Source organism: Miniopterus schreibersii (genome assembly GCF_964146895.1).
Source record: "Miniopterus schreibersii genome assembly, chromosome: 12".
In the NCBI taxonomy this organism is placed as follows: Eukaryota; Metazoa; Chordata; class Mammalia; order Chiroptera; family Miniopteridae; genus Miniopterus; species Miniopterus schreibersii.
Window position 1 is genome coordinate 14737263 of NC_138112.1, and position 22299 is coordinate 14759561.

At 38.7% G+C, this 22299-nt stretch overlaps 1 protein-coding gene across 2 annotated transcripts in view; it reads left to right on the plus strand.

Annotated features, from left to right (window-relative positions):
- Positions 1-1145: 1145 nt before the first annotated feature.
- The window catches only part of PDGFD (platelet derived growth factor D), a 214778-nt gene continuing 193624 nt past the window's right edge, over positions 1146-22299 (plus strand). The window contains exon 1 of one of the 2 annotated variants that reach the window (XM_081154798.1): positions 1146-1442. In XM_081154798.1, the coding sequence (XP_081010924.1) occupies positions 1319-1442 (124 nt within the window). In that variant the 5' untranslated portion in view covers positions 1146-1318. The remainder of the gene's footprint in view (positions 1443-22299) is intronic. The other variant, XM_081154797.1, reaches the window with a different exon arrangement.

Sequence of the window (22299 nt, forward strand, 5' to 3'; positions counted from 1 at the left end):
AGATCTCACGGGTGAGCAGCTGAGACATTATGTAAATTTGGACTTGGATTCAGCTACAAACAAAGCAATATACTAAAATTATTTTATATAATTCTCACCATAACCATACAAACTAAGAATTGCTACTCTCCTTTTATAAGTTAAAAAATTGAGGCTCAAAAGGTCCAATGACTTACTCAAGGCGACAAAGCTAATGAGCAGCAGAGTCTAGACCCACTCCTGTTGCAAATATAGTCTCCCGATGGGGGAGACAGATGCCTGATGTAGAAAGAAGCTCCTGGAATCCAGAGACATTTCCTCTGGACCTCAGAGCTTCCAGATTCTCAGCGTGGGGAGGTCCAAATGCCTGGATGCTCAGGCCCCTTCCTATGGACCATGAAGTCAAAGAGCACAATGCTCTCTCTGAACTTCACCTTGCCAGTCTGTACCCTCCTCAAGCCCACCCTGATGGTGGGCGGGGGGGGGGCATATAGAAACAGCCCTGCTCATTTATTGTACAGTTCGGCCCATGGGCCCGTGACTACTAGAGCCCTGTGGGCTCGGAAGGACTGACCGCTGTTCCCCATGAGAAACTAACCTCGGCTCGGCTAAGGTCATACCCGCTGCAGCTCCGAGTAAGGCACGGAACTGGGCTCCTCTGCCATTGCATTTTGTCCAGTCTTTCAAGAGTGAAATCTTGACTAAGCAGAGCTCGTCAAAATGTACTGCAGACTAAACACTTGCAACTCCAGCCCCCTCCCCAAGCCCCGCTATCACCAAAGGCGTGAGCTCTGTCCCGTGCGTGAAGGAGCCAGGCCCTCCGGAGAAGGGCTGGGGCTCCACCTCTGCCCACCTCCTCCCGGCCACCTTGCTGTCTGCCCCCCTCCTGGGCTAACGGCTAGGGTTCGGCGCAGGGTGGCGGGCAGAGGCCCGGCCGCCGTGCGCAGGGGCCGAGCGGGTTGCGGCCGGGGCTGGGGAGCGGGCGGCTCCCGCGGGCGCAGGAGCCCGAGCGCGCGCAGCTCCGGGCCGCACGCTCCGCTCCGCGGGGCTCCGCTCGGCCGGGCGCGGCTGGCGGCCCGCCCCCCGCAGCCTGTGCTGCAGCCGCCGGCCGCCGGAGGGGGCGAGCCCGCGCCGACCTGTTGCTGGCGGCGGCCCCGCTCACCGGCTCGGCGCCACGAGGAAGCGCGGCCGCGGCGGGCGCGCTCCGCGGCAGGAAGTTCGCGCGCGGCTCGCGCACTAGCCCCGCGGCCCGGCAGGAGCGCAGCGCGGCGCGCCGTCCGTCCGGGAGCCTGTCCCGGAGTTTTCTTGGAGCGCCGCTGTCCCCGGGTCGCTGATCCCAATGCACCGGCTCGTCTTCGTCTACACTCTCGTGTGCGCAAACTTTTGCAGCTATCGGGACACTTCTGCAGCCCCGCAGAGCTCATCCATCAAAGCTTTGCGCAACGCCAACCTCAGGCGCGATGGTAAGAGGCTCAGCTCTGATTTTTTAATTTAAATTTAATTTTTTAAAAAGTCACTTTGGGTTGTCATTGACTACCCCCCTCCCCCGTTCATCGTTCATCTTTCATTCGAACCCTGGTGGAGGGGGGTGGGGGGTTCGTGCCTGTCCCCAGGCGTGAGAGCGCCCCTTTTTCTGGAGTAGGACCGAGAGGTTCGGGGTGCGCGCGGTGCCAGAGGGGCTGGGATGCGTGGGGTGGCTCATCCCCCTCTGCTCGGAGAAGTCAGCTTGGCGTCCAGTCGTCACTGATACAGAACCGCGGAGTTGCAGAAAGTTGCAGGCTGCGCCGCCCGTCGGTTAAGCTCTTAACCTTTTGAACTTGAAACTCATTTATAATCGATGGAGGGACGCAAGAGTGACTTTCTCTGGGTGATTTGTTTTAATTTTTATTCTTTTAGTGGAAAGAGAATGAGTGGTACATTTCAGTCCCTCAGTCACATCTGGGACAGAGTGACAACTTTTATATTTATTATTTAGGTTGAGAAGATGGTTGTGTGCCCATTTTTCCCGAGTGACTTTCGCACTGGGACTCCAAGTGGCTCAGAAACTCAGAGTCTGGGAAAACAGGGGTTTGGGGGGTCCATCTATACCACAGGGGGACAGAGCGCCTGCTGTTAGTTTCCTTGCACAGAAGTCCTTTCAACTGTTTGCAAAAGCAAAGCTCTTTAAGCAGCTGTCCTAAGCGAGGTCCCGAGCAGGCTTGTTTGTTTGTTTTTTACTCCGGAGGACACCTGGGTCATTGGGTCCCAGAGACTTTAATTGAGTTTATTTATTCTCTGGGCCTCTACCAAGATCTAAAGTTGATTTGTTTCTCAATTCTCAACTACAGCTGATGTTGCCAGTATTTTGCAGCTGTTTCTGCCACCTACCTGAAGTGACCCACAGGTTTTAGATTTCTCCTTCATCAGTAATATCTTCCTCTTCCTCTGCTTGCTTAAGGTTCTAACACATCCCCTAAGGAGACCACCAAGCTAACCTGAGGGCTTCCCCGTTTAAGCTGGTAACATCTGACTATTCTCGGGTAAATTCTTATTAGCCATCTTATGCCCTTATCAGTTTCTCTCTGGGAATGTCCTTCATTTGGACTTCACTGAAAGGCTCTTGAACTTTGAAACGAACAAACAGAAAAACACTTTATTCTATTTTCTGATGACAAGTAGACTGCAGATTCCAGCATGTTCAAGTCACCTGGAGTGGTATATGTGTGTGGAGAGTACAGGGAAGCCATAGTGTCAACTCCTGGCCAGAAGATGCCCCTCTATTTATAGAATTACTTCATTACAGTGTTTTATGTAAAATGTGCTACCAGAGCCTTTCTGATAACTTTCCAACTTAGTTAAAGCACAACACTTTCTTATTAAACTTTTTAAAAAAGGTTTAGGCTTAAGACCAGTCTTTAATATTTCCATCATTAATATTTCCATCAAAAAGCCTTTTTACTAGCTGAGGTTTTAGATTTGTCAGTGTTTGCATGTTATGTGCCCTTTCGGCTGCAGAGAGTGAAATGCCATTTCTAATTTGCATGACTTCATACCCATAATTTTGTAATCCTTGGCCTCCCAGTATCGGTTACAAGAAGTCAAGGACAGAATATAAAAGTATGTAACCATTGCCCGTTAACCCAAGATTCCGACTAAAACCAAGTCATGAAACTCATAATTTTAAAAAAAAGAATAATCTCATTTTACTATTCTATGTCAGAATTCCGTACATCTATCTAGTCTATATGACAAATGATGTGTTTTATCAGAATTTTGAGAATTACCCTGGATGTATTTCTTCATATTTTAGCTAAAGCAATTTTGCACTTACTCAAATAGTAGACACACACACAGACACACACACACACACACACACACACACACACACAAAATTTTGATTAGATTGTTCAGTACTTTTCTCAATGTCAATGTCATTCTATAAACAGGACTAAGAAAGGGGAAAAGGTAGTTAGATTAAAAGAAAATTATCACACACCAAGTGAAAAATTTTTAACTTTCATAATGTTTGGTTATTTTGGGAAATTTTCAAAAGGCAGCTTATTCTTAACTGTTATGGAGTACACATTCCTAAAGAGAAAAAATATTGCCCCAAAGTGTCAAAATTGCATCTCAGGAGGTGAAACAATCTCTGATATTACAATGGTTGGCGGTCTTCCAGAGGGCCAGTGCATATAAACAAATTAACAGTCTATCTGTAGGGTTAATATTTCATAGGGAGGAGATGTGATTAGAAAAAAAGCAAGCCTAATAAAAAGGCTCCTTAAGTGTGGATTGACGATAATATAAAAAAGATTGAGAAATATTGCCATAGACTTTTGGGGAGAGAGTAAAATGAGAGTCTTTGAAAGAGTCTAGACATTGTCTGGAAAATCTTAATGGCAAGAACTGAGCTGAAGAGAAAAAGTAATAACTTACTAAATTAAACCCTTGTCTGATTCTAGACATTTGCAACTCGTTGTCCCAAAGTTCTCTAAAACCTCATTAAAGACAGTATTCTTGATCTTTTGACTATCAGATTAAGGTTGGGTATAAGCTTGGGAAAGGCATGGCCATGGACTATAATAAGGGGAAATATAGATGGTAAATGTTTCCAAATATTAATTTAGGGTCTCTAAAAGATCTGGCCCTCAGATTACAAATGGTAAGAAATCGCAACAAAAAAATTAAAAATAACCCTTGAATAGGGGTTTAGAAACTATTACCTCATGATGGAACTATTACACTTGAGCTCCATGGGTTTCTCCCTGCTGATCCTGTTAGCTGCTGCCTAATGTTGGGGTTAAGAAAGGAACAAAGAGGGCAGGCATCCTGTACTGGTCATGAGGTGTGTGGGATCCTGTCCAGCCTGATTTTTTAAAAATAACTTGATCTACCTGTACTTAATAGCTCCAGATAACTAGAGTAGCTAAGAAATGATACAGAAACAAAGAGTAAGGTTGATAAATAATACAGTTTTCTTCGGTCCAGTGTAGTAGGCTGGTCTGCTGCTGTCACCTGGCCTTCCAGAACTCCTCATTATATAATACAGTTGACCCTTGAACAACTTGGGAGTTAGGGTTGTCAACCCTCCACCAGTCAAAAATCTAAAAATAACTTTTGACTCCCCAAAACTACCAATAGCCTACTGTTGACTGGAAGTCTTACCAATAACATAAATAATCCATTAACACATATTTTGTGTTATATATATTATATACTACATTCTTACAATGAACTAAGGTACAGAAAAGAAAATGTCATTAAAAATTATACGGAAGATAAAATACATGTACAGTACTTATTGAAAAGCAATCCTCATATAAGTGGACCCATGCAGTTCAAACCTGTGTTGTTCAAGGGTCAACTGTATTATTGTCCTTAAAGGGATATTGGTAGAACCCTTCCCAGCGCCTGCAGATGACTGAATGGATGGAATCTGGTCTCTGTATCCAAGAGAAAACTAGGTTCTACAGCTGAGAAGAATTAAAATTATTTGCAGTACTTCATTGAATATTTATACTTCTTTATACCATATTTATTATTCTTTCCCAAACTGATTTACTTTTGATACCCCTTCCCGATTGACCTCTTGGCACAGAGAAGAATCTTCATTTGGCAATAGCGTTCCCGTGTTCTTATTTTTGTGCCTAGGTACTTGGTGCTTTTTAATAATAACTGGCCACAACTGGCTTTATTCAAAGTGTAGATCAAGAAATGTAAAGGTAGCAATTAACTGACAGCATGACTTACTTACCTTTAAATCAAACTGGATGTGACTTCCTGCTTTTGGCGTTGAGAATACAGAGTCACTCATCACTTTCTTGACCTATTGTTGCTTTCGGAAAGTACAGGTGTTCTTGGTAAGTGATTCTGAATTTAGTTCTGTTGTGTTGTTTAATAGCCCAGTACTTGAATCATCTATTACATTATCATTATCTAGTGTCAGGCCTACAATTTTTGTAATTGTGGTCTTAGATTTTTAAGCACTCAAGCTTGTTTCTTAAATAACCTGGGTTTCTATTATCCTCATTGAAGACAGCACATTGACTTTGGTGCAAGGATCAAAGCTTAAAGGGAAGGCGGTAAGACAGGGGACAGTGTAAATAAATTAAAGTGTCTGAAAGGTAAGAACCAGATTAGTGTCTAAATCATATAATCTTCTGTGTTTATATTTCTGTTCAATTCTATGAGTATTAAAGCCTCATAATCTTACAGAGCATAGTGGTGACCACATATTTTAAATGCAACAAAGCTTTGACTCGCCACCATCGATTACATTGTGTAATAGAGTTTCCTTTTAAAAGGCTCGTTCGGCCTGGTGTCCATATACTTTGTAATAGAAGAGGCCACTAGGTTGTGAGTTACAGCAATGACCATGTTGTATTTATTAAATGACAGAGATTTTTGTCTGCAGGATTTTCCCTTTCAGTGAATGAAACCAAAACTTTATTGAGTCAGAACAATAGGGTCAAAGAGCGGGGGCAATGTCCACAAGAGTCACTGAGATCTGATGACCAGCCATAAGCAGGCTGTCACAGGGGACTCCTGAGCCTAAGTGGTCTCAGATAATCTCATCATTCTAAAAGTCTGGAAGGACATGCATAGTTATGTCACTGTCCTGGAGAGCTGAGTCATAATGCAAATCACTTTCCTTCTGGAACGTACTCTTGAACTTTCTTTGCTGAAATGATCTGATTAGCATAAAAGGCACCTCCTGAACACCTTAATAACATTCTTCCTTGTATTAAAATAGGAACATCTTTTAAGCAAACCAGGTGTAGGATGTTTCTAACCCTTCTATGCCATGCCATTTCTGTAATGCATTGGTCATTACAAAAGATCGAAACAGCTTTAGAGAAGAGATTTCTCCTTTGCACTACCTGATTCTTTTAAAGCTGTCTCTTTTCAGCTCATTCTCTACTTGATCTGGACTGTCTAAAGATGAAAAAAAGACAAATAGTTCTTTATCCTGAGCTCTGCTGCTGACCTGCTGAAACCCTTATTCATTTATTCAACAATTATTTATTGAAGAGCTAATATCTGTCAGTTTTTGTGCCAGATGCTCAGTTATTAAACGCATTATGAATGAAACAAACATGGTTCCTTCCTTCTTGGAGCCTATGGTCTAGTGGGCAAGATAGAAAAATAAGGGCTTAGTTCCAGTGTATTGTAGTTGTGTTTGCAGATGCATTCTGGAGAGTCCCAAGGTTCTCAAGAAGTATCTTAGAAGCCAGCATAGGCATACATGGGAGGCTGAACATGAATAGCTTCAGGTTCTCCACCCCTTCTTCAACAGAACAATCCCATGTATCTCCACATTTCTGTTTCACATGATTCATTCTAATATTTTTGCTTAGAAAAAAAATGTATTTCACAGTTTAAAAATCATGAAACCACTGTGTAGTATGATAGGTGCTTTAATAGAGGAAATGCACAAGGAGAGTTCACAAGGAGGACCTAATATTGATTTTAGGGATTGGAGAAGGCTTCCTGGAGGAAGTGATGCCTACACTTGGGAATGAAGGATGAGTAGGAGTTAAGAAGTCAGAGGCAGGGAGGAAGGAGGGTGGAATTTCCTAGTGCAGAGAATAGCACGTGCCAAGATATGGAGACAAGAATATAGGGAAGCAGGTGTCTGCTAGTGAAAGGCCTGGGAAGTGATGTTAGGGAGTTTGGCAGTCATGCTGAGGGCCATGGGAAGCCATTGAAAGATTTAATTCAGGGAAAGATATGTCCTGTTCTGTGTTTGAATGCTGAGTATTGTAGTGTTTCTGAGAAGTCAGCCAGGCCAGAGCTGTGATCAAGACCAGTCTTTCTACATCTCCACTGCCTGTGGGACATGGACACAGAATTTATTTTCAATATGCTAGAGGAGGACATGGCTGACTTTCCTTCTCCAAAATCTTCAAATATTAGGGACCCAGTGCCTCGGGACATCGTAGAGGTCCCCTCACACTGCGTACCTCTCTGCAGCTCAGCACCCCAGATATTAGAAACTGTTTACTGTATCTGTGAAAGTAACCTGTTTAGTGCTTGACCACATTTTAAGTTATTTCAAATGTTTACAGTTCATAATTAATGCAATTTGAAAGAAAGCATTTTTTACATTAACTCTTGTGAGAAGGACAATTTTCGACAAAAAACTACAAGGGAACAATATATAATAGCAAAAAAGAAAGAATCCATGACAAATGCTGTAGCAGAAATGTTCTGCCTCCCCACACAGTAGTTCAGGACCAAATGTAAGTCATAAATAAAGAAATAAGCCCCTGAGACAGGAAAGTGTACAAGTGCACAGACGGGAGGAAATATTTTCTTCCTAGGATTTTTTTTCAGAACAGGAATGAAGGAAACCTTTCTTACAAGCGTTGATGCATATAATAATGTATCTTTTCTCTGCTTTTCACCTATGCAGACATCTCTATAGTAACTTTAATGTCATTCAATCAGTACTGTGTTTTCTTGGGTTTTGTGCCATGTGCAAACTAGTGGTTTTTGTATAATTGGAAGACAGTGAGGTGAGTGAGAGAAGCATGGCACAGCCATGTGAGCTGTATTTCACTATGGGGAGTGATCATTTCTCAGATACTAGGTTTTTGACTGGAGCACCTTTCCATATAGAGTGTTTATGAAGACATAGTTTCAGGTGCAGTGCTCTGCCTATGAAAGTGAGCCGAGCATGATTTGAAAGTTTGTGTATGAGGATTCTTGATTTCCGAAGTTTGAAACCCAGCGTGCCTTCTTTGGCCTGAGGGAGCTTATTGACAATTGCTGGATGTGAGTTATGAGCAGGAGTTGAATATGCTGTGTTAGTTTTGAACAAGTCACTTCAGACCCAATTGCAAGAAGCTGCTGACAAGTTTTGTATTTCGCTGAAACACTTAATAAGCAATATAGCACCAGCCTGCTTTTATAGGATTTCGCCATTCAGCAACCTCAGCTATGTAAAACACAACCAAATGAACTTAATAAACATGCAACAAATTCACTTAAAAGCCAGAATGAGTGTCACAACGTGTATAAACAAGTTCATAAAAGTTCACGTGGTAGACATTAAAAGACCATTTGCCTTACTTTCCATGTAATTTCATCCCACTTGCTTATGTGGTCTCCCTCCATATCCCCAGCAGAATGGGAGCTTGCTGTTGGATCAGAGAGCAGGACTGGTTCGAGTTATCCCACTATTAGCATTGAGAAGTGACAGCTAGTAGTTTTCCTGCCTCCTCTTATATTTTCAAGCTTTGGAAAGCTTTCCTAAGACCAAAGCAAGCACAGCTGGCGTAGGCTTCTTACTGAATACTGTGAAAAATGATCCAACCTGCAGTGAACTGAATGTTTGTGTTGCTCCCTAAATTTATACCTTGAAATTTATAACCCCCAATGTGATGATACTAGAAAGTAAAATTTTGGGGAGTTGATTAGATTATGAGGGCGGAGCTCTCATGAATGGGATCAGTGCCCTTGTAAAAGAGACACCAGAGAGATCCTTCCCTCCTTCTGCCGGGTAAGGATGCTGTGAAAGGACATTGAATTCACTGGCACCTGGATCTTGAACTCTAGAATGGTAAGAAATACATTTCTGCTGTTTATAAGCCACTCTACCTATGATATTTTGTTTTAGCAGCCCAAATGGACTAAGACACAACCTATTTCCCTATATCACCAGGGAATCATTACATTACAGTAAAGTTGCTCATGTTTTTAATCATGTCCTTGTCATAAAGGAAAGTTTAGATTATATTTTTGATAGGTTTGCCAGGATCCTAAAATGGAAATGGTATTAGCCTAAGCATATATGGATTTCAACCAGAAAATTTACAGTGCTTATTTTTACAGCCTCGTGAAAAGGAACCATTGTAGCCTGGATGATAATAAACTGTTATCATTCTTTTAGTGGTAACTGAAACATTTGTGTTAGTCAAGAAGGAGGTGAGCAAGGATTTCTATCAGTATTTTGGATTAGATCCTATTGGGATTAGAATCATTAATAATTTGAATGAAGACATGGAAAACACATCTTCCAAACTTGCATATTTTAGCTGGAAAGAATACTTAATAGGTTGGATTACATGCCGAGGTTGGCTGACTTTTTCTGTAAAGGGCCAAATAGCAAATATTTTAGGCTTTTTAGGCCATGAGTTCTCTGTTGCAAATACTCGACTGTGCCATTGTAACATGAAAGCAGTCATAGAAATTACATAAATAAATGGGTGTGGCTGTGTTCCAACAAAATGTGATTTACAAAAATAGTGTGCTGATTGCTGAATTAGAGAATCCACATGCTCTGAGCTTGAAATGATGGGCTTTTCCTATTAAAATGAAATTCCATAGGGATAAATGCAAAATCTAGCTCTTTGGCTAGAAAATAAAGTCTACTACATAATTATAAAATGAAATAACTCGAACTAACACCAGCTTGTGCAATGATAGATAGATAAATAAAGATAGTCTATATCTATATCTCTCTTTATCTCCTAGCTAGTTTAGTTGAACAGCCCTTATGCTTCAATAAATGACGTACTTTGCTAACCAACAATAACATCAACAGTGTAAACCTAGTATTTCGCATCAATAACTTATCTCAGAATCAGAGAGTCAGCAATGCTCTTCTAAGTCAGTCCTGTGTGTGGGTGCTGTGCCTTAATTTCCCTCCTGTGCACGATTCTACCCCTTTCTGACTCCCTCAACCCCAAGGCCTAAACCCAGAGTTTACTACTATTCCCATCTTTCAACTTTCCTTCTTATTGACTCCATCATCTCACCAACTCCTATGTTCAAGTTTATTTGCATCCTCCCACAACATATGCAAGGTGTTTCGCTGATTCCCTTCATTTTATCACCCTATTAACTTCTTCAGTCTCACTGCAGCTCAGGCTCCGCTTCCTCTCTGCTTTACCCTCTGCAATTTAGTCATCTCCACTGCTCCACTGAGCTGCTCGGGTGCGGCCACTATTGCTGGTGGCCTCCTCTGTGATCCGCAGGTCTTTTCTTGAAACGTTCTGTTCCCTTGGCTTGACATTGCCCCTTTTTTGCCTTGACTTCTCCTAAATGACATGTTTTAAATGGTGGTAGAAATAAAGCCAAAACTAACTGAATACTTACTTTAGGTTCTTTGGAGTAGCAAAATTAGAGGCCTTAAGAAGTATATTTTATGTTTTGTTCTGTCTCTGTAACTATTATGGATAGTGAGAGATCTTAGAATTTATGGGGGATCGTGTGAGTATAAAAAGAAAGGGCATTCAAAAATAACAAATAATGTCATGTTATAACCTACCAAGTTCTACAACTGCAACATTTTTGGGTGGATATGTATAAATACATATATAAACTTATAATATTTAAAATAATAGAAGGATATTTATAACAATAGAAAATGACTTTGAACAGACATAGATTTTTTCCTTATATCATTTATCTATCTATCTATCTATCTATCTATCTATCTATCTATCTATCATCTATCTATCATCTATCTATCTATCTATCTATCTATCTATCTATCTATCTATCATCTATCTATCTATCATCTATCTATCATCTATATATCTATCTATCTATCATCTATCATCTATCTATCATCTATCTATATCTATCTATCTATCTATCTATCTATCTATCTATCATCTATCTATCATCTATCATCTATCTAATCTATCATCTATCATCTATCTATCATCTATCATCTATCTAATCTATCTATCATCTATCATCTATCTATCATCTATCTATCATCTATCTATCTATCTATCTATCTATCTATCTATCTATCTATCTATCATCTATCATCTATCTATCTATCATCTATCTATCTATCATCTATCATCTATCTATCTATCATCTATCTATCTATCTATCTATCTATCTATCTATCATCTATCTATCTATCTATCATCTATCTATCATCTATCTATCTATCTATATCTATCTATCTATCTATCTATCTATCTATCATCTATCTATCTATCTATCTATCTATCTATCTATCTATCTATCTATCTATCTATCTATCATCTATCATCTACCTATCTATATCATCATCATCATCTATCTATCTAATCTATCTATCATCATCTATCTATCATCTATCTCTTGGCTTGGTCTTCATCTTCCTGTCTGCCCTATAAATACTGGTATGTTTTTTTTAAGGTTCTGACCTTAGCCTTATCTTTCCACTTTCTCCCTGATAGCCTCTGGAGGATCTTAGTTTTGTCCAAAGGGTCAACTGCTACTTATGTGCCGATGTCTTGTAAATCTACATTCATAGCTTCTGCCTCTTCACGGAGATAGGAGCTCTCCTCCTATCTTTTTACGTTATTACTTGAGGTCTACAATGGATGATCCTACTGGCTTTTAAAGAACTCTTCAATGTAGGCCTCAGATTAAAATAATTAGTTTTTTATTGTTTTGACTTGTTAATAGTTTTTTAAAATGATAATTAGTTTTTAAAATATTAAGATATTCATCCAGTGGCGCATTCTTAAACAGTATTAATCTTTTTGTTGCCATTTTTCTTCCAGATACATCGTAATTGTTTCTGAATGAAATACTGAGTGCTTGTACTGACCAGGCGTGACAGTTTAGACTGAGGAATTGCACCATTTTATGTAGCCTTGCCTGACTCCCAGTCCTCTCTATTCAGAACTGACTACTCCTTTATTTTTCCCACATTTCCATCATAAAGCCTATAATGGTATTTATTTACCTCTGTTGATATTAGCAGTCTCTGTACTTAATACAGTCAGGCATTCTCATTGCCCATTTCATTATCTGCACATAAGAAAAGCTCAGTGAGGTTTGATGAATCCAGAATCAGCCAATCACTGTCTTCTTTTTATGACTGATCATTGAGCCACATGAGCCCTCTCACTATCAGATTGTAAATGAATGGGAGAAAGGATGTTTAAACTCTCAATCTGGGGCGACTGGTAGGCCTCTGTTAGTTGTCTGGTGGCTATTTATATCACTGACTACGATAGGAATTAGGAGAGGAAGAGCAGATAAGGGAAGGTCATGGAAATAGAAAAGTAACTTGTGGACACTTTAAGCTTCAGGAACTTTTTCGGTATTCATGTGGATGAACTCTAGAGGCAGGGGGGCAAGAGAGAAGCACTTATCTGCATAAAATACGTGCAGAATAAACATGGAGTAATCAACTATCATTATCTTCAAAGTAAGTGATATTTCTGATTGCGGGTGTGCATGATAATACCTGATATTTCTTGAGTACTCCTAACAAGGCAAAGTGCTTTCTTAGCCATTTAAACAGTGGCTTGGTAGAGAGAGTTGGTTATGTTTCCAAGAGACTTTGTTGAGAGTGCCAAGATCATTCATACTTTTAGATGCTGCCTAAGCATAAGCATGACATTTTGCTGTTAATTTTGGACTTATATCAATGAAATGTGGAGAATTTTCAACTGTCTTTTCCCAACCCACCCTCCCAAAGTAAGACCCACGTATGCTCTGATTAGAATGCATCCCTTTTGATATACCTTTCCCTTCCAGTATTAGTATTTGAGAACTTTTATGTGAAGTTTCTGCTACTTAATAAAAGTTCAAAAGAAAGAAGTAAATAAAGCAAGGGTCAGTAAACAATTCTTAAAGATGAATCTTGATGATTAACTATAGAAGGCTAAGGGAAGATGAATTCATCTCCATTCTGTTTAAAAATTTATTCATATAAAGAAAACATGTTCACACTATATGTTATTATACTGAGAATTAAACAAGAGAGTTGCTATTGAATGGAACAAAGGTATACATTTCCTATAAAAACAAGAAGTTCACTGATGAAATTGCTAAACATAGAAATAAAGGATTTTTAGACAGTTATTAATTTTAAAAAAGAATGGAGTGAGAGCTATTTGGAATTTAGTTTAGGTACAGTGTAAGAGGAGATTATTTAAATAACCCTGGAAGAGCCACTATGGCTTTATATTGTTTTGATTCAGTACTTAAGTTCACTAAAGTTCAGTGTATTTTTCACCAACCCCAACTGCAGTAAACATAAACACTACTCATTTGTTCAATAAATATTTATTGAGTACTGACTATGTGCAAAAAACTCTGGATGAAGCACTGAGGCAGAAATAGGTAAGCCTAAGGCACAGTCTCTGCTCAGTTAAAGCTTATACTTTGGCTAAAGGGATAAAATATGTGTATAAATAATTATACGGCAGGTAGCATCATCTCAGTGCTGTGATTATGTTACCTAGTCTATATATTTTGTAAATGTTGTTCATTAGATTCCATATATGAGTGAGATCATATGGTACTTGTCTTCCTCTGACTTGCTTACTTCACTTAGCATAATGCTCTTCAGGTCCATTCATGCTGTTGGAAATGGTGAGATTTCCTTCTTTTTCACAGCTGAGTAGTATTCCCTTGTGTACATGTACCACAGCTTTTTTATCCACTCGTCTACTGATGGACACTTGGGCTGCTTCCAAATCTTAGATATTATAAATAATGCTGCATTAAACATAGGGATGCATATATTCTTTTGAATAAATGTTTCTGATTTCTTAGGATATATCCCCAGAAGCGGAACTGCTGGTTTTTGAGGTAACCCCATCCTGCTTGCCACAGTGGCTGCACCAATCTCCATTCCCACCAACAGTGCACTAGGGTTCCCTTTTCTCCACATCCTTGCCAACACTTGTTGCTTGTTGATTTATTGATGATAGGCATTCTGACAGGTGTGGTTCTCATTGAGGTTTTAATTTACATTTTTCTGATGATGAGTGACATTGAGCATTTTTTCATATGCCTATTGGCCATCTGTATTCCTCTTTGGAGAAGTGTTTATTCAGGTCCTCTGCCCATTTTTAAATGGGATTGTTTGTTTTTTTGGTGTTGAGTTGTGTAAGTTGTTTTTAAAGTTTAGAGTAATAACCCCTTATCAGATATATCATTGGTGAGTATGTTCTCCCATTGGGTGGGTTGTCTTTTATATTTTGTTGATGGTTTCCTTTGCTTTTCAAAAACTTTTTAGTTTGATGTTGTCTCATTTGTTTCTTTTTTCTTTTGTTTTTCTTGCCCAAGGCGATATATTAGGAAAAGTATTGCTACAAGAAATGTTTGAGATTTTACTGCCTATGTGTTGATCTAAGATTTTTATGGTTACGAGTTTAACATTTAAGTCTTTAATCCATTTTGAGTTTATTCTTGTATGTGGTGTAAGAAGGTGGTCTAGTTTCATTTTATTTGCACATATCTGTCCATTTTTGCCAACAGCATTTATTGAATAGACTATCTTTACCCTATTGTAAGTTTTTGCCTCCTTGGTCAAATATTAATTGACCATAAAGTCATAGGTTTATTCCTGGGTCGTCTATTCTCTTACCATTCATCTATATGTCTGTTTTTATGGCAGTACCATGCTATTTTGATTACTATGACCTCTAGTATAGTTTGATATCGGGTAGCATGATTCCTCCAAGTTTGTTCATCTTCAAGATTGCTGTGGCTATTCAGTCTTCATATAAATTTCATATAAATTTTTGGGATATTTGACAAGTTCTGTGAAATACGTTGAATCTATAGATCACTTTGGGTAGTATGGACATTTTAATGATGTTAATTCTTCCTATCCATGGGCATGGTATATGCTTCCAATTATTAGTGTCTTCTTCAATGTCTTTCTTCAGTGTCATAATTTTCTGAGTACAGGTCTTTTACGTCCTTGGTTAAATTTACTCCTAGGTGTGTGTTTTTTTAATGCAATTGTAAGTGGGTTTGTTTTCTTAGTTTCACTTTCTGATAGTTCATTGTTGGTGTATAAAAATGCAACTGATTTCTGGATATTTATTTCGTATGCTCCTACTTACTGAATACATTTATCAGTTCTAGTAGTTTTTTTGTGGTTGAATCTTTAGGGTTCTCTATATACAGTGTCATGTGATCTGCAAATAATCGTAGTTATACTTTTCTTTCCAGTTTTGATGCCTTTTATTTCTTCTTTTTGTCTGATTATTATGGCTAGGACTTCCAGTACTATGTTGAATAAAAGTGGAGAAAGCAGATGTCCCTGTCTTGTTCCTTTTTCTTCTTCGTCTCCTTTGAGAAGACGAACATTTCTTGTAATACTAGTTTCATGGTAACACACTCATTTAACTTTTTTTTTACTGGGAGCTCTTTATTTCTCCTTTGATTTTAAATAATAAACTTGGTGGATAGAGTATTCTTGGTTTTAGGTCCTTGCTTTTCATCACTTTGAATACTTCATGCCAATCCCTTTTGGCCTGAAATGTTCGTGTTGAGAAGTCAGCTAATTGTCTTATGGGACCCCCCCTGTAGGTAACTAACTGTTTTTCTCTTGCTGCTTTTAAGATTCTTTCTTTGTCTTTAATCTTTGCCATTTTAATTATGATGTGTCTTAGTGTGGGCCTTTTTGGATTCATCTTGTTTGGGACTCTCTGTGCTTCCTGGACTTGTGTGACTTTTTCCATAACCAGGTTAGGGAAGTTTTCAGTCATTATTTCTTCAAATAGGTTTTTGATTCCTTGCTCTTTCTCTTCTCCTTCTAGTACCCCTATGACGCTGATAGTGTTACACTTCAGGTTGTCCCAAAGGTCCCTGAAACTATCCTCATTTTTTAAAATTCTTTTTTTCTTTTTGCTGCTGTGATTGTTGCTGTTTTTTCTACTTTGTCTTCCAAATCACTGATTCCATCCTCTGCTTCAGCCAACCTACTCTTCAATACTTCTAGTATATTCTTCTTTGCAGATATTGTATTCGTTTCTGACTGGTTCATTTTTATGGTTTCTATGTCCTTTTTCGTGCTGTTCAGCATCCTATAACCAGTACTTTGAACTCTATCTCTGATAAATTGCATGCCTCCATTTCATTTTGCCTTTTTTCTGGAGATTTTTCCTGTTCTTTTATTTGGGGCCTGTTTCTTTTTCTCCCCATTTTGGCTGCCTCTGTGTGTTTGTTTCTATGTATGAGGTAGACCTGCTATGAATCCCAGTCTTTGTAGGGTGGCCCTATGTAATAGGTGTCCTGTGGGTTCCATTGTTGCAGTCTGCTTTAACACCTGAGCTGGATGCTCCAGGAATGTTCCTTGTGTGGATTATGTGGGCCCTCCTGCTGTAATTGAGTCTTGATTGCTATTGGCCAGTTCTTTCATGGGATCCATCCTCAAGCTACCTGACTGTGAAGCTCAACTTCAAATACAGTGTGCAAGCTGCTGTGCAGGTACTGACCACATGAAACAGAATTCACCTGCTGAGATCTTCCTTTGGATTTGCCACTTGTGAAGCTTATTGGATGAGGCCCCCAGAGTTTATCAGCCCCAAACACACCAAGATTTTGCCATGTGAAGGAAGAGTTCTGCTCTTATAGGGTGTGCAAGGGAAAATGGTCCCTGTCCTAGAGTCACACAACACAGACTGTCCCAGATTCTCCCATGGGGAGACAGAGCTCAGCTGGTGTGGCTATCAGGAGGGGGAGGTACCAGCAGGCTTTCGGGAAGGTGGAGGTGTGGCCTCTGCCTCAGAGCCACACAATTCTATCTCTAGCAGTTGTGTTTTTCCAAGCTCTGCCTCATAGACCAAATTATAACCATAAATCATCAATCCTAATATTTAGTTCAAAAAATGATCTTGGTAAAAATAAATGTAAATGCAAAATAAATTAATTAATTAAATTTTTTTATCTCAATATTGTTGGCCAAAAAAAAAAAAAGAATACCAGTGCTAACAGAGTGTCTGATATATAGCAAATGCTTGATATATATGAATGAATGAACAAATGAGTATCTGAGCCCTCATCATTTCTTCCCTGAATATTATAATTTCTTCCTAACTGCTCTTTTTGCATTCCACCTAATTGTCATCTACCTAATCACATACCTGGAAGTCACCTTTATCTCCTCCTTGCTCCCTCTACACTAGCCATCCAGTCCCTGGCTATTGTATTGCCTTCTAATTAAATCACCATTTCTGCTCCTCTCTAAGCTCCTGTGAAAAAAAGAGAAATTAAATTGGCTAAGCTGTTGTTGAGCACAATATTATTTCAAGATTGAAAGACAAATCTCTTATTAGTTATTACTATTATTATAGTAATTAAAACTTGAGCAGAAAAGTAACTTTTAATTATGGAACTGTGAGTCATACTTTCTTAATTTTCTCTTTTGTATATTCAGATATTAGGTTAAATATTCCTGAACCATAAAAATAAATATGTGGGCTCACTTACCAACCCAATATGACTTAACTTTTTTGTGATGTACAATATGATTATTTGATCACTGGATGGCAGTAGAAAAAGGACAGCTTTGTGTCATTTTTTAATTTACTCCCTCTCTTAGTTGGGAATGTAAATTAATTAGGGAAATTTTATATTTCCCAAATATATTTTAAAAATTAAGAATAATGGCAATCTGCCATTAATATATAACTATTCTAGTCTATATGATATCAGTAAATTTTAGATACGATTAAAATATATTGAAATATTTACATGACTATTTTATTGTTTTGTTCCCTTTACACATCTAGTTGTATGCATGTGTAAAATTTATGAAAATCCAATTTAAAAACTGGTTAGTTGAAAATAATTTCCTGAACAACATGTGCATGTGCACAGCCATTGGTTCACAAATTTCCTTTGAAACAAGGACCAGTTAGTGGTCACTCTAACTTGCCAAAAGTCCCTGGAGACTCCTTATTACTTTCCACGTAAATAGGTTTATCAAAAATAAGTTACTTTTTTGGGACAAAAGTATTATTATGATATCAGAAGTGAGAATGTTGAAGTTTCTGAGATTTTTAGGAGACATGGGGCAGAGTGGTGAGCATGTAAAACTGTACGGAAATGAAATCTTCAGCTCACTACCAAGAATCAAAAACAATAATCAGTTATAGGTGTGCATTGGCCACATAATTGTTACATAAAAAAATTTGGTTGTGCTTATTCAAAGTGATATACATAAATGACCTTTTTAGTGCAGATTGGAAATCTGTGTATTGAGGTATGTCCTAGGCTGAGTAATGGCCCTCAAAGATTTTATATCCTACTTCTGGCTCCTGTAAATGCGACCTTATATGGAAAAGACTTTGCAGGTGTGATTTAGCTAAGGGTCTTGAGATGGGGAGATTTTCTTGGATTATCTGGGTATCCTTATAGGAGACAGACCAAGGGAGATTTGACACAGGCAGAAGAAAAGAGGACAGTGTGACCACGGGAGCAGAGATTTGAGTGATGTGGCCACAAGCCAAGGAATGCCAGCAGCCATCACAAACTTAAATTGGAAGAAGCAGGGAACAGATTTTCCCCTAGGGCATCCTGCCAACACTTTGATTTTCATTCATTGAACTGATTTCAGACTTCTGGCCTCCAGAACTGCAAGAGTATAAATGTGTATTGTTTTAAGCCAGTCAGTGTGTGTCAATGTGTTACATTACAGTACCGACAAAAATCTAATAAAGGTCTTTGATATGAAAAGTGGAACTGCTAGTTTATTGAGCCCAACTGTCTAACCTTTATTAAATTTCATTGGCCAGTAAATCTGTATTGATAATTTAGTAATGCATTTAGGTCTCTGCCTTTGAGAATTTTCTAGTAAGACAAGCTTCACTTTGGCCTTAGTTCTATATCAGAATATTTAGAAAATTCTGGCTCTAAATCTTATCTATTTTTCAGATAAAATTAAGTCCTGACATGATGAAAAAGGCAACGATACTATTTCATTATATTTTCATTGATTTTTAAAAATTTCCCTTAACCCAAATATGTCATGTATGCATTTGTTGGCTTATACATTTATTTGTTTATTCCACAAACTTTTATTGTGAGTCTACTATGTGTCACTTTCTATATTAGGTTCTGGGACAAAATGTTAAAAGTAATGTGATAATAATTACTTTGTTATTTGAGCATGGGATAATTATGTGACAATAGCTACCACCCACAAAGCACTTAGTAGTGTGGAGAGTATGTTGATGTAATATGGTATGTGTCAGTCCAATGATGATTTATATATTAGATGATGGAACATAAAAGAGATATATTTAGGGAAAATATTTTCAAATATTAGGATTATTGGAAATTTGGAGTTTAGGACAGTATCAGTGAATTCCAGTTGAATTTTGAGCCCCGTTCCCTTAGCTGAAATTAAACTCAATTCTTATCACTCCAAGCCATCATTGTCTAATAGAAATATAATGCAAGCCAATGTTATTTATAAAATTTTAGTAGCCACATAAAAGAAGTAAAATAAATAGCATGAATTAATTTTAATAATATATATATATATATATATTTAATATGTCTATTGATTTTAGAGAGAGGTAGGGAGAATGAGAGAGAGATAGAAACATCAATGATGAGAGAGTCATTGATCAGCTGCCTCCTGCACGCCCCCTACAGGGGATCACGCCCGCAACCCGGGCATGTGCCCTGACTGTGAATGGAACTTCCATCTCTTGGATAGTAGGTCGATGCTCAACTGCTGAGCCACACTGGCCAAGCTTAATAACACATTTTATTTAAGCCTATATCTATTATCATTTTAATGTTTAAGAAATATTTTTTTTTAATTTTAATTTCTTTTTATATTCTTTTTATCATATTGAGTCTGCAAAATATGATAGGCATTTTATACTCACAACATGTCCTATTTCAGACTAGCAACATTTTAAATACTCAGTAGCCACAATATGGCTAGTCATTATCAATTCGGACAGCACAATATTGAAAATTATTTACTTAGACCAGCACAACTTATCATTAGTCTTTTTCCAACATAAAAAAAATATTTAATTTATGAAAACGATTTCTCTAGCTTTGTTCCAATTTGTTGAAATTGACTGAGTTACTTTTTAGGGGGATTAATAACCCAGTATGGGCAAGTTTTTGTGGTTTATATTTTGTTTTTCTAGTTATTATATCAACATCGATACAGTTGATGTATCTAGTTACTTTTATACATCCCCTTTTAAAATAAAAAACACAGTCATCTAATAAACTTGCAGTAAACCAGACTACTCAGTTTATATGCCAGGTGCAAAATTTCTGATATTTGAGAAGCTTCTTATGAAAACAGCAGCTGGTACATTATTTCTCTGCCATGGATGGGGAAAAACTGTGTTTATCCAGCATTCGTTTTTCATTTCATTTACAGCTTAATTTGACTTCAGTAATGATAATATTCTCTTTTATCACTTGACCATTTTTTAAAATTACTCTTTCTGGATGATCAGTAAAAGATTTGCGAAAAACAAAATCCGGCCATGTGTTTGGGTGGTTTAACCTATTATATCTTTTATACAGATTTTTATATAATAACCCTATCTCCTTGAATTTAGAGGCCTTGGACAACATAATTTTAGAGCATGCATTTTTGTTGTTGTTAATCTTCACCTGAAGATTTTCCATTGATTTTTTTTAGAGAGAACAGAAAGGAGGGGGGTGGGGAGAGAGAAACATCTGGTGTAGGAGAGACACATCCATTGGCTGCCTCCCGCACACGCCCCTGACTGGGCTGGGGATCTAACCTGCAACCCAGGTACGTGCCCTTGACCAGGAATGGGACCCCTGACCCTTCGGTGTGTGGGCCAACACCCTTAACCACCGAGAGGCACGAGCAAGGGCATGGAGCAGGCATTTTTAGGAAAATTAAATGTTATGAAAGCTGTTGTTCTGCATTTTAATCTCTCAGATCCACTACTTGCTGTGCCTAGAAGTGATGATTAATAAAAATTATTACAGAAATATAAACCATTCCTGCTTTTGCTAAGTGACCTATTTCTACCAAGCTTTGGGGTTGGTGTTTATTGGCATGGCCTCTTAATTTGCGTATAACTTGGGGAAGCCAAAACCTTCTATTCTGTTAAGCAAAGTGGCTTGTAAGGGTGTCCTGTTTCTCCTTAACTGACTTTAGAAACATCTCATTGCATTATGTTTGTGTGAGAGGCTCCTAGGTATTGATGCCCTGCAAAACCTTCATCGCTGTAAAATTTATTTCTTCTTTTAGTGGAGGGCCCAACCTGAGTTGCCCATTTTGATGTCTCATCCGAGGAAGGACCTCAGCACAGTGTACCAGGTTTTCAAAACAAACACCCAAGATTGGAAATTTTAACATGCCCTGTGCACCATGCTTGCTTCTCGTTACCTGAAATTGTATCTTTCGTTTTTAGCTCCGTCTTCTCCCAGGAACCTATGCTCTGTGTTAGGGTAGAGACTTGGTCTTTTTTATTCCCTACTGTATCCCTGGCTCCTGGGGTAGCACCTGGTAACGTAGGAGGTGCTCACTAAATATTTGCCGAATGACTGAATGTACATCAGCCGTGTGCCGCTCAGGTGAAGCAAGACTTGTAGCAAGAGGAAAGTGTCTGTGGGGAGTGGTGACTGCCTTTGAAGCAAGAAGCTGAAGCTTGAGGTCCCCTCCCTACCAAGGCCCTGTTATCTAATGTTACATTTATAATTTGGTATTCTTGTTCTTAAAGAGAGTATCCCAAATTGTATCAGCATCAGACCCCACAAAATCTGGGCCATTCCCTGGTATTGAGGTAGGTATATATCTAGTCATATGAGATTTGCTCTGAAGACAATGTGAAAATACCCTCCACCAGAAGAACAAACCAATGCGGCAGGAGGGCTCTTCCCTGAAGAGCTGGATTAACCACACAGTCTTGACGTAATTTAAAGCATCCTGGGCACCCGACGCCTCAGTGACAGCCTTGCTCTGGTGTTACTTCCCTTGCATGCATTGCTGTTTCTGCCACCGAGGGGCTATGTATATATCTTCCAAGGATCTGCGGTATTTTGTTCCCAAACATAGGTCTTCCTGTCGTACATCTCAATGTAATTATATAATTTAATTAAGTGGTGTGTGACACA